The 13,677-nt window shown below is 35.4% G+C and overlaps 1 protein-coding gene across 1 annotated transcript in view; it reads right to left on the reverse strand.

The window, feature by feature from the left end:
• side-VII (sidestep VII) overlaps nucleotides 1–12,943 on the reverse strand; it is a 1,274,787-nt gene extending 1,261,844 nt beyond the window's left edge. The window contains exons 1-2 of the mRNA XM_069832114.1: nucleotides 12,919–12,943; nucleotides 11,933–12,043 (exon numbers count right to left, since the gene is read on the reverse strand). Of these exons, the coding sequence (XP_069688215.1) occupies nucleotides 11,933–12,043; nucleotides 12,919–12,943 (136 nt within the window). The remainder of the gene's footprint in view (nucleotides 1–11,932; nucleotides 12,044–12,918) is intronic.
• Between the last annotated feature and the right edge of the window lie 734 nt (nucleotides 12,944–13,677).

Consider the following 13,677-nt stretch of genomic DNA (forward strand, 5'->3'; position numbering starts at 1 on the left):
TTCAAGGGCCAGGACTTCCCATACCAACTCCACCAGATGATATTACATTGACTGAAGTAATTCAAAGTGTTCCTGATGTTCAGATTGAATTACAAAATGGTCCAGATTTTGTGGAAGATAATACTATAAATGAACCTCACTTTTTAACACAAGAGGATTTAAATGATTTGGTTCGAGATCTTGGTTTGAGTAATAGCAAGGGTCAATTACTCGTCTCAAGATTGAAAGGCTGGAAGCTGCTGCAGGTAACACCAAAATAAGTTTCTTTCGCCAATGCCAAAAGGAATTTGAGCATTTGTTTTCTAAAGAGTAGGACCTGGTTTTCTGCAATGATGTTGAGAATTTGTTCGATTCACTGGGTGTTGAGCATAAACCTGAGGATTGACGTTTGTTAATAGACTCCACAAAAACAAGTTTGAAAGGATGATTACTACATAATGGAAACAAATATCCATCCATTCCTTTAGCTCATGCAGTTGGTATGAAGGAAAATTATAAGAATATGAAGCTCTTACTATCCACTATCAAGTGTGACAATTTTTCTTGGCAGATATGTGGGGATTTGAAAGTAATAGGTATCTCACTTGAATTACAGCTTGGCTATACTAAATTTTGCTGCTTCTTGTGCATATTCGATAGCAGAGATAAAAGTAATCATTATATAAAAAATAACTGGTCAAAAAGAGAGTCACTTTAATCCAGGACATGATAATGTTCTTCACCAACCACTTACTTCTAAGTTCTGAAAAAAATTTTACTGCCTCCACTGCACATCAAACTAGGCTAGATTAAGAATTTTGTGAAAGCAATGAATCGTGATGGCAGTGCATTTCTCTTCCTGAAAAATAAGTTTCCAAGATTCAGTGAAACTAAACTAAAAGCAGGAATATTTGTCGACTTCAAAAAAGGGAACTGATAAAAGATACGCAATTTGAAAACCAGTTAAATATGCAAGAAGCAGCTGCATGGTTGTATTTCAAAAATGTTGTCACGAACTTTTTAGGAAACTTCAGGTCTGAGAACTACAGAGAATTTGTCAGTGAGATGATTGAGAACTATAAGTTTATGGGATGTAATATGTCTTAAAAAATACATTTTCTGCATACCATCTCGATTTCTTTCCTGAAAACCTATGGCTGTGAGCGACGAGCACGGGGAGCATTTCCACCAGGACATCGTGGAAATGGAAAGGTGCTACCCGGGTAAATGATGTCCAAATATGTATGTTGGCAGACTATTGTTGGATATTGAAGAGAGATTTGCCTCAAGCAAAGTACAGCCGAAAATATGCTTCACATACATTTTAGATCCATAAATGTAATTTCAGCTAAAATATCGTAATACTATAATGTATAGATTCGAAAAATGTTTTTTTCACGTGATTACTCAAAAACCCTGGGTGATAGAAAACTTCTGTAAAAAGATTTGAAATCAGCACAAAAACGTCACCTAGAATCACCCATTGTTTCCCATTTAACAGACAAAAGTTTAAATTTTGTTGACCAGTGTTATGATCAGAGAGAGCATTTGGTGTACGTAAACCGTTGAGTTAACTGCTACAAGCACTATATCGTAATGTATTAGGGAGCAAGGAAGGGGGGGGGGTGAATGTCATCGTGTCGCTACAATAACGACGACTGGAGTACAGTTCCTGCAGCAAATTATCTTTACTATTCAGTAATTTCAGTTTATAATATTAAATAACCAATTGTTTATATTTAACATTTAATTACAACATATATATTTCTGTGTTACATGATATTAATGTAGCTACATAAGAACAATATATTGTATCTAAATACAACAATATAGAAAACATATTATTTTACTTTGTACTACTTTGCTCTTCTTCATGGCTGCATTTGTTACAGTGCACGACAATATACTTCATTAAGTTTTTCTGCTTTCAAGTCGTCAGCCCACAATAATCGCATTGATTTTTCAAACAGAACTTTTCTGCTTTCATTTTGTCAGATCACAAAAATCACATTGATTTTTCAAACAGAGCTGCAATGGTAACATGATTTACTTTGTCTAGGTCTTCGGATGTCAATAGAAACATTTTGCCCACACCTTCAGTTTGAAGTGCCCCAAAAACAACATTAACAACGGTTCTGTTTGCAATATTTGTCGTTGCGTCTATAGATACCCACAATTTTTCATCTTTTAAGGTTTCTCTAATTTCACGTAAAACATCTTCATAACATTTTGCTAAATAACCCGTACGCAGAGTAGATTGTCGGGGTAGTGTTCTACCTGTATATTTTTGAAAAAATGATCTGACACATAGGTGTTTCAGTTTTTTAAATGGAATATTTGCCCTAACGAACATGTGGCCCAAGTCTTGGTAAAAATCACATTCCATATTTGAACTCGTGGGAATAGCTTCGACTTTCTTAAAATTCAACAACTTAAAATATTCCGTGTGTGTTTTAGAGTTGTAGTGTTTTTGTACATGGTGTCTCTTGTTCCCCGGTAGATCGACTTTACATACCATGCATGTAAGTTTTTCACCATACGTGAAAAAGTGTTGAGGTCCGAACTCCTCAACAAATAGCTGCAATTGTACATGCCAAGGCTTTTTTTTCCGCATATCGTAAACTATATTGTAATGTAAACGCAAATAAATGCTTTGCACTTACAGTAAACACAAGTAGAACAAATTAGGACTGCGATAGGAAAAAAGTAAATACAGGAAATAGTGTAGAAGGACCAATAAAGAAGAATATGAAGAAGACAGGAAATTCAAATACGCCAGGAAATGCACAGGTATTGAAAACTATCTAAGACAGTACATGTAACATCAGAGAGCTCAGCGCGTACAATGACTGTACCGTGTAGGTAAGATCCCTTCCCCCACCTCGTGACGTAGTCAAAGCTCTCGGTATAGTAAACTTGTGTCCACTGATAACGTACCCCATCTGCTCTCTTTGGTTATGATATGTTGTACAACATATTATGTATCTGTTCTTGTCTACATCTGATAATGAGTTTTACTCATTCGGGAATACTCAATGAATAAAAATTGTGTTAAATGAATATATTTCGCTTGTTATACAAGGCTACATTAAATAATGGCAAAGTCACTTGTTTTCATTTTATTATATCAGCCTGATTGAGACGGCACGGATATAAAGCGCATTGTTATTTTAAAACTCATATTATATCTTGTTAAATATTGGTCCTATAAAACTTTTGCTTAGAATAAGACACGCGGATACATTTTAAAGTAACTGTTACGTAAAACTATCCTAAAATCAATATTAAGCGGGGTATTTCGGTTTACATATTTCAGCCCACCTTACAATCCCCCTTTTAAAGAAAGTATTTTGAAAGTCGTATAGAAAAAATGTAAGTGGTTTTACGTACCAATTTCTACCGTACCAAATTTCGTAGAAGTTGGTTCAGCCATTATCGCGTGAAAAGGTAAAAAACTTACATACAAACAAAAATTTCAAAAATACGATTTTCGGTCTCATGACAATTCATTATACATGTTAACACCAATTAATTTTTAAAGGCTAAAATTACTAGAAGAATTTAGATTACAGTTTTATTAGTACAGATTTATTCATTTATTTATTTATTCAATCATTCATTCATTCCTTTGCATTACATAAATTAATACTAAAATACAGCTTGCAGCAATTATATATTTGAATCTTATCACTGCATACTACATGTCCCGTGGCCAACATGATGACTGGTCTAAACTAGAGGAAATTATATTACAATTTCTTTAAATCGAGTCCCAAGACTGGCTAACATACGTGACTTGCACAGCGCTGCAAACCTACTTTTTCCGATTTCGTGTCTAGGTGGAAACAAGATTCTTGGCTTTGAGCCACGGGGTTACAAAAGTGTATGTTGCGCGTCATAATAGGCTTGTGATGGAGACGGGAGGAGTAGGAGTGTGTGAAAGAAGCAGCGGGGCTCAATGAAAGTGGCAAGTGGAGAAATGAGAAATGCAAAGAGCAGCTTCACCTGCCTCAAAGTCATTACTGAATCTATTGAACTCGCGAGTCGCGTCGAATCGCGGATTTTCTTTCTTGCTTTCACGTTCCTTTTAGCGGTTCCCAGCGGCCGGTAAAAGCAACTGTGAACACTGACAGTGGATATTTGTCTTGAATTCAGCTCCCCGTCAGTTGAGAAATAGCACAGCACATGCCATGCAACAGGGACAGATTGGCTGCGAGGCGTCCCCGTCGACACAAGTTCTATTGCACATTGCTATTATGCGAAAAAAAAAATACAAAATACATTTCCGTGCTGCAAAAGGTTATTATTCTGAAAGGGAAGATTTAACCCATATCTGCATAGCCATCATAAATGATCTATTACACTAACCCCCTGGTAGAAAAATTCTCAACACCCACACCGAACAACTTTGCTAAGGTTGGCTCCATATTCAGATTTCGTGGAGGCCTCCCCACATGTCCTTATGCACCTCTTTCGTATCCTACTAGAGTGATCGAAGAAATGCTATGAATGTTCTTGTCGTAATCACTGAACGTATATTGTTGTAACATACTGTGCACGGATAAATTCATCACTGTAGTTTGTTTACTATGCTATTGGAATCATTGCAGTTTGTGACTACAATGAGTAAAGAATCAACTTTCCTAAATACAGGATTATGTGTCCTCAAGTGATTAGGAAAAGAACAGAATCGGTAAATCAGGAATGAGGGAAAAGAAAGATCTTTCAAAGAGGGCTAGGACCAAAATAGATCATGATACACTCGAACTGTAAAACCTAACCCTTGCGCACCTAATAATTATCTTAATAAGAGGCGCAAATAAAAACGACAAAAGTTAAAAATGGGATTCTTTGAATCTGGAACTGTTGTCACTAAAATCAACCTGTCTCATGCCTCTGTAGGTGTGGATTCCATAGTGTTGAATATGAAAAGGCTCATTAGACACAACCTACAACATCGTCATACTTATCAACACTTCTTGCCAATTCCTACTCAGCTTTACAAGGATTTGATAAGCCTGTACAAAAAAGGTGTTATTCCACCAAAACATCATAATGAATACATTCGTCTGCAAGATAGTGCATCAGCTCCTAACTGTTTACCAGAAACTGATGAAGTTCTTACATTTAACTAGTAGTTTGATCTTTATGATATTATTGCTTTAAACCTATACAATAGCAATTTGTTTAATTTTCTGTTTGAAGTTCGAAATAAAACAAAGGGAACTAAAACAATGCATAATACCTTACTTGAAATTATTATTGATTAATAATTTTAATATTGCACCTAAAGTGATAATTTTTGTGAAGTTTCAAAGTATTTCCTTATAGCTAATCATTAATTAAACGCAGAATAAATATGGGAAATGCATCTTTTTATTTGGTTGAGAAGCTTTCGTCATCTACTCTGCTGTCAAAAAATATTAAAGTTAGAATTTATAAAACAATTATATTACTGGTTGTTCTGTATGGTTGTGAAACTTGGACTTTTAGAGAGAAACAGAGATTAAGGGTGTTTGAGAATAAGGTTCTTAGGAAAATATTTGAGGTTAAATGGGATAAAGTTACAGGAGAATGGAGACAGTTACACAACACAGAACTGCACGCATTGTATTCTTCACCTGACATAATTAGGAACATTAAATCCAGACGTTTGAGATGGGCAGGGCATGTAGCACGTTTGGGCGAATCCAGAAATGCATATAGAGTGTTAGTTGAGAGGCCGGAGGGTAAAAGACCTTTGGGGAGGCCGAGATGTACATAGGAGGATAATATTAAAATGGATTTGAGGGAGGTGGGATATGATGAGAGAGACTGGATTAATCTTGCACAGGATAGGGACCGATGACGGGCTTATGTGAGGGCGGCAATGAACCTGCGGGTTCCTTAAAAGCCATTTGTAAGTAAGTAAGAAAGTAAGTATAGCTAATCATTAATTTGGTCCTATGGTTATAAAATAAAAATGCACAGACTTATAAACATTTTCATAATCCATTAATCCATAAAGCTGACATCTCAGCAAAATAATTAGCACACATTCAACAGAGGACCTGTTTACATCACTCCTGGGGAACAACGGTCACCTCTAGGAAGTCCAGAAGAAGTACCTGCGTGCATCAGTTCGAGGAGTAGCCCTATAGTTGAAATTATCTTAATTTATGAATATATCTTAACCATAAATATCAGTCCGTTAAAATAACTTCACTCATAATAAAATAATTATAGCGAGAAATACTCTACCCAACAAAGCATCTTAAGAACCATATTATCGAAAGCGAGCATAATTCCACGTGTGAGACATGACACATTTATTTTCTATCCTTTCGAACACATTTAAGTTCCAATTTTCATTATTAATTCTACGGATGGACAAGGATAAATAGTTTTTTCGTCTCGTGTAAAATTTGTAATTTGGCGGATAAGATGTTTTAACAAATAACAATCGATATATTAATAGTATCTGGCGAGAATCTTGTGATGGATATTATTTACATATTAGATTAGTATACTTGTAATAAAACAACGAACTGAAACACTAGACATAGTTAAAATACAATGCTTGGTGATAATAGAAGACAGTTTAGAAATTACATAGTCCAGTCAACACAGTTACATTAAAACCAGCATTGTCCTTTGTTTGTGAAAGTTCTGTTATACAGAAGAGGAACAAAAAGAAAGTCTACAAAAAGTTTATTACAACACTAGCGCGTTTTCATACGCAATATAAAACCAGAAATGAATTTTCCAGGAATAAGTTGCTAGAAGAAAATAACGCTGACGATAAAGCATTATATAAATAATTGCTAATTAATGGAAGAGACATGAAGTATAGTTGAAGCTAATGGGAAAATGGTGGGAGATTGAGGAAAGGTAATTTTAACCCCATCATTTCTAAGCTATGCAATATCTGATTCGAGTTTTCGAGGAAGGTAAATACCATCTTACTTTTGGCCGATCATGTTCTTAACAACCTTACCGATATTTTCGGTAGGGCATGTAAGTTAAACTTACAACAGACGTACGGTAAGCAAATAAATCAAATAAACTTTCATTTATTTACTTAAAAGTAACAAACTATCAGTGTCGCGCACCACTGTGTCCTATGAGGAAATTAATTAATTAATTAATTTATTTATTTATTTATTTATTTATTTATTTATTCTTATTTTATTGCTTAACTTAAATATACAGAATACAGAATATGATTACAACAATACAAATAGAGATAAAATAATACAATCAATATAAAAAGGATGATTCAGTAATATTAACAAAATTCAAGGACCGAATGAGCAGCGCTCGTGTTTGGTCGCTGTCTTATTATGCCAATACTATTTCTACATTAATTACAATAATTAATGTAGATGAAACGTAAGCGTGAACACAATTTCTGACTATTTCCGGTTCTTGCTCTGAGCGCCACTTGTGGGATAGTGGCTGAACGCGAAAACATCCATGGAGCAAAATAGGTATTCAAGGAATAACTTATACCGGTATGCAATTTATTTACACTGATGTATAATTATTGTGCCATCTACAAACATTTTCTATATGCTATTTATTTATATTGATGTATGATTAATGTGACACCTACCTACACTAGTCGCCTAGAATCTGAGAGCATAACGGCCGTTAGCTTCGTCTGTAAAACAGAGAGGGAGCATGCGCGAGTGTATATATATATATATATATATATATATATATATATATATATATATATATATATACTACAGTACTGCTTTTACCCACCGCGTGACGTCACTCATGCTTGCAGATCCCAGGCGGGAAGTGTACTTCTTTGAAGACAAAACTAAACTTTCCATAATTTATTTTATTACAACATTTTCACAATCGTCGAATAATAACAAATAAAATATAACATCTATCGGCAATTACGAATAATAACAAATGAATGACACCTATCGACAAATAACAAACGGCGATCACACACGAAAATGTTAGCGTCCAAAAACAAACTATTCACTTAAATTTAAAATGATTAATAATATTTTATCTCTTTTTATTGAAATCTCCCAAAAATAGCATGCAATACATGCGTTAAGTGCATAACAGAATCTCGGAAATATAGAAATTCGACTTCGTCTCGTCTTCTCTAACTTTTCCTCGATTCTGTTACAATGCACTTACCTCGCTTGTATCGCAATATACTATATGATAACTTTTCGTTTTGTTTTCAAACAATGGATTTTAAGACTCCTTGAATTTCAAACAATTAGAGCCTTCTAGTCCATTTTATATAGTCATTTTTGTCTTTCTGTGATGTTTCGCAATTTTAATGTTTCTTGTTAAGTAGACTAAGTGTTACAATACTATGGAAATTGTAGTGCTCTCATGTAAAACAAAGTTGGACACCATTACCTAATAAGACAGTATATTATCTTTCTCTCTTACTTACTCTGCTTAACTTCACCTTTCATCCGACTTACACATCACTGCGCGTTGGGAAGGAAGATTCAACGGATCGCATACTAGACATATAAAAATGAGGGCGTCCCTGGTCACGTGATGGACATGGAACTACTGTGATATCACAGAGCAATCAAAAGACAACGAATAAACATCCAGTCTCATGGAAGGACGTTACTTCTTCTATTGCCTACACCAGGAAACGAATTTCGGACCATTTGCTAGGACGCACATGCACTATCCATTTTGCCAAATCGACGGACTCCTACTTATCAATATATTCATATATGAAGAGCATCGTTTCAAATCGTATTATGTCCACTGCTGAACTAAACTGAGTTTGATACATTTTCGTATAGTTTCGGATGCGGTCTTTCACGCTGTGAATCTGATTGTATCAAATCGTATTCGCTAACAGTGATAATGACTGCTTAAAAGTAGCGGTTGTTTCAAATCGTATTCAGTCCTTTATAGTGTCTGTTTCATATTGGTATAGAATTGGTATAAATTAAATTAATTAATTACTTTCTTATGCTATACTTACAATTTGGCGCACTTTTCTCGACAATGCTACAGATTCAATACGGGCAATACAGTCTTTTCCTTGTGACCTATGTGAGATGGAAGTTGTTTCCAGAATGGAACAAGAAAATATTGTAAGTGAAAGTTTAATAGGACACCGAAAGAAGCAAAAGCAAGCAAAACATGCACATAAACTGAAATATGAGATAAGGTTTTAATAAAGAATGCAGGGATTGTCAGACCCTCTACAAACATTTATCACACCTCGGCAACATTTTAATGAATGTAGAAATTTTATAATTTTAATTTAATGTAATATAATACAAAGTCAACATTAAAATCTTCAGGTCTTTTATCTCTTTCTTACCCATCAGGGTATCATGGGGGGGAGGGTTTTATGTGGGAGCAGGTAAATGGGCTGAAACTACCCTCGAATTTTTTTAATGTAAAATGACTGTTTCATTTCTTTCTATGACCTATAGGGTCTAGTAACTTATGGCAGAAAGGAATAGTTAAAAAAACGGCGTTTATTGCAATTGTGTGAAGCTTTAGATTTCTATGCTAACATCATCGATGCAGTTATTGTGGTAACTGGCAATATGGATGATGATTATATGGCAACTTGTGGCTGCTTAGAAGAAGAAGGATGATTCGAAAAAGATGTAAAAAATTCAAACACCATGAATCCAGCTGGATGGATGTTATGAATACCTTGTAGGCCTACATAAAAATTTGTTTAATGTGTATATACCTTTATTGTATTAACAAAATAATGTTTTATTTAATAATAACAATAATAATGGTTTTTATGAATCCATTTCTCTCATTAAATACATTATGACAGCAGAAAGAAGTCGTGAACACTCTGTACATCCAAATGTTTAATGTGGAAATAGTAATTTTATATTAACAGATAAAGTTTTTCTTTAATAATAATAATAATAATAATAATAATAATAATAATAATTATTATTATTATTATTATTATTATTATTATTATTATAGGTTATTTTATATATTTAACTCATTAAGGCTTTTTAATTACGAACATCTGTGCAATTATTAGACCAAACATATTATGTTCAACATATACTTTCCTTCAATTTGAAGAACAGATCTGAAAAGTGATTTAATTGTTTCAAGTTCCTTGATGTATTTCCCAAGCATAACTTCACATTTTTCACTTTGTGAAAAATTACCCACATTAGGAGTAATCAGTTTTAAAAATTTTGTTTTTTGGACATATTATGATTTGAAACGATGCTCCTCATATAATCAATCAGTATCAATGGCCTCAGCACCAAGTAAACCCATTAAATTTTCTTTTAGGGAATGTCACTACCATCTACTCGTATTACATTATATGGGTGCTATGCATAGACATTTTGCTAGCCCACGCTACGAGAGTGCTAAACTAGCCCCGGCTATCGAGTGATTACTTGTACAGGATTCATATCATATCATATCGCTAACACTGGTTTATGAATACGAAAAACGTTAGTTCGCTGATCATCCATCGGAAGCCCGCGCTAAGAATGTCTATGAATATGGCCCTATGTGATCAGCTGATCAGCTTTGTGCGCTTCAGCAGCGGTTCTAAAAATTGGCCTCGTCTGAAGCTACTGCAGCTTGTAATAATGGATATATAGTAAATGTGGGCCTTCAGACGCAGCTACAGCCACGGAATAGTGGCGCTGTAGTATTTTCCCTCTTAACACTACCTAAACCACGAGATACAATGGGAAACGACTGAAATTTTCAGCAATAAACGATTCGAAAATTCTACGGCATTCAGTATGTAATGGCAATAATACTGTAAATCAGCGCTCCTAGCGTTGAGCATCGGAATCTTTTAGTACGCAATATTGTTGCATAAATGTGGATCATTAAAAGTCCATATTTTGTGAATATAGGGACTGTTTATCATTTGTATTAAGTAATACGCCCTGAAATGTTCAGTAGGTATGAACAAAGATACTTCATAAGAATAGAAGTTGCAAGAGGAAAGAAATCCAACCCAATGCTTTACGGCATTACATGAAGCTTGTGGGAGAGAAGTCTTATCACAATGAACTATTGCAAGATGGCCGGAAGCGAGGCATTCACTTTCAATCAAGAGTTGACAACCAAAGAGCTTTATACCAATCAGTGAGAGAGACATTCAAATATGATGCTGCATATTGAGCCGCAAGGATTTGGCAACGTATTGGTGTCATGGTAGGACTACTGTATATTTGAAGTATGTAATGCCAAAAGTAACCTTAATAAATTTAGTGTGAAACAGTAACTTTACTTTACGAAAGCCTACGTAATTTAATTCTACATTTACATACATCTTGACATTAGAACTCTCTAAATCTGGTTATTTAACCCTCTAAATTAATTTTTCCAAAGTTGAGATCTAGCTAACATAAGTTGTTTTCTTGCACCTGAAAAAGGTAGTCACCCAATTCCATCAACATTCTTAGGCACATTTCAAGACAAAATTTACAAATACAGTCCCTAATAAAATTTAGAAATATACAAATGGGCCCTATGTAAGAATTGCTCATTTAATAGTGGACCCTATAGGATTTTGATGATGTTGATAATATCTCCGAAGGACGAGCAATAACGAACGCTTTTAGGTATACACCAAGACTACTATGAGTAAATTATAATTGCTTCTGTTGAGGTTTACTTTTTCACTCTTGCAGCGAAATCGTCTTTTTATTCATTCCGCTTCATCGATTTCTTTCCACCTCACATATCACTAGGGAATGACGACTCGTCACCCTAATACCTGATTAGGGACAACAAAATCGTAGAGGCCTGGGGTGGGTTTTAATATTGACATCCTAAATTTCCACCCCTTACTTATTCAGGAGCCGCCGTGAGATATTCCGCGGTGGCGGGTTGCCCGTAAGATAAAAGACTGAGGAAGGAGTCCTCATTAAATATCCAGGAGCATTTTGTATCGTGGAGGCGCTGCATAATACATGACGTATTTGGGTCGCGTACTTACCGCCATATACGTCACAGCGCAGAGCGAGGTCGGCGCCTTCCGAGTAGGGCCCCACAACCGACGTCCTCTCCACTCCCTCTTCGTCCACGATAACCAGGCGTTCAGGCGGAACTGCAACAGAGAACAATTCAGACTCAAATTAACCACTCAAAATGTAATAAAGAACTTTCATGTAATTTATTAAGAGACTGCAATAATAACAGCAGAAATCTAGTAATAGCTAACGTCAGCAGACCTTCTCTTGCGCTCTGCCAGAGTAGTCGAATACAATAGTCTTACATGATAATAATAATAATAATAATAATAATAATAATAATAATAGTAATAATAATAATAATAATATTAACTAGAACGTTCCTTCGAAGTGTTGCTGGTATCACTTTTTAGATCATCAAAAGAAAGGATATATACAACGAAACATTTTTAATTTCACTGAAAAATATATATAGGATGCGGCAGTAGGATATGACGGTTTTATAGCCCTTTTGTGGGACACTCAGGACGAATGAAATGAAAACACATATACCGCGTGTTCATTTCAAAGTGTGCCATGACGTCACTGTTGTGAGTCAGCGATTTGAAGCGAGTTTCAGCTTTTATGTCAGAGAAGTTGCCTATTAATCAAGGCGTTCAATCTGAACTTGAGAACGTGTACGGTATAACTTGAATGTCGTAGCAACAGATGGCGGTCTGTAAAGTCTGTGTGCTACCATAATCTCTTTCGAACTGTTTTTTGCGCGGGCAAGTCGTACGCAGGGTATTTGTTATCATCGGTTGCGCACAGCAACATTCCACAATACAAATCAAACGCTCCGTGTCCATGTTGACCGTCGAAGTTAATGTCAATAAATACGTAAGTAATCCTCTTAACCCTCTCCACATATCCCGACAGTAGGCCTAAGAAAAAAAAATCACCTCAGTACATGTTTCCAAACAGTTCACATTCCTGCCACTACATGTGTTACCGTAAGTAATGAACGCCGTACTTGCTAGGCAACTTCTCTGGCACATGCGTAATACGCCTCTGTGGAAGTGTAGGAAGATTGAATTCTCTAGACTCAACGACTAGCCACAGCGAGCCATGACACACTTTGAACTGAACACGCAGTACTGGAAGTAATCTATTACAATGCAATTTATTAATGTCTGACTACTTTCTAAAAACTACATTTCGCAAGTAGTCTCCACGGCAACGAATACATTCCCGCAACCTGCTATGAAAGTTCTGCATAACTCGCCCCAACAAAACAGCTTGATGACACTAATTTCGTTCCTTATGTGTTGTTTCAGCTACATGTTGGTGCGAGGCTTGTTGCGATACACCCTACTTTTGAGATAACCCCATAGGAAGTAATCAGCGCACACTGATCATCGTTCAATGAACTGTGTGCGAAACATGTTTCCAGAACGAATAATTTCACGATTTGGAGACATTGCCTGGTCGCCAAGATCTTCAGATCTGACTGCAGACATCAATAAATTGCATTGTACTAGATTACTTTCAGTAGGCCTATACATATGTGTTTTCTTTTAATTCATTCTGAGTGTCCCACAACAGGGCTATAAAAACCGTCATATCCCACTGCTGCACCCTATACAACAAAAATATAATTGGTACCTAGCAATATATAAAAAAATGATGACGATCAGTTGTCTAAATTAATACTTGACAATGAACCAAGAGGACACAGAAATGTGAGTAGACTAAGAACAAAATGGATAGATGACATAAAATTTGAAATTTA

This window comes from Periplaneta americana, chromosome 8, assembly GCF_040183065.1.
Source record: "Periplaneta americana isolate PAMFEO1 chromosome 8, P.americana_PAMFEO1_priV1, whole genome shotgun sequence".
In the NCBI taxonomy this organism is placed as follows: Eukaryota; Metazoa; Arthropoda; class Insecta; order Blattodea; family Blattidae; genus Periplaneta; species Periplaneta americana.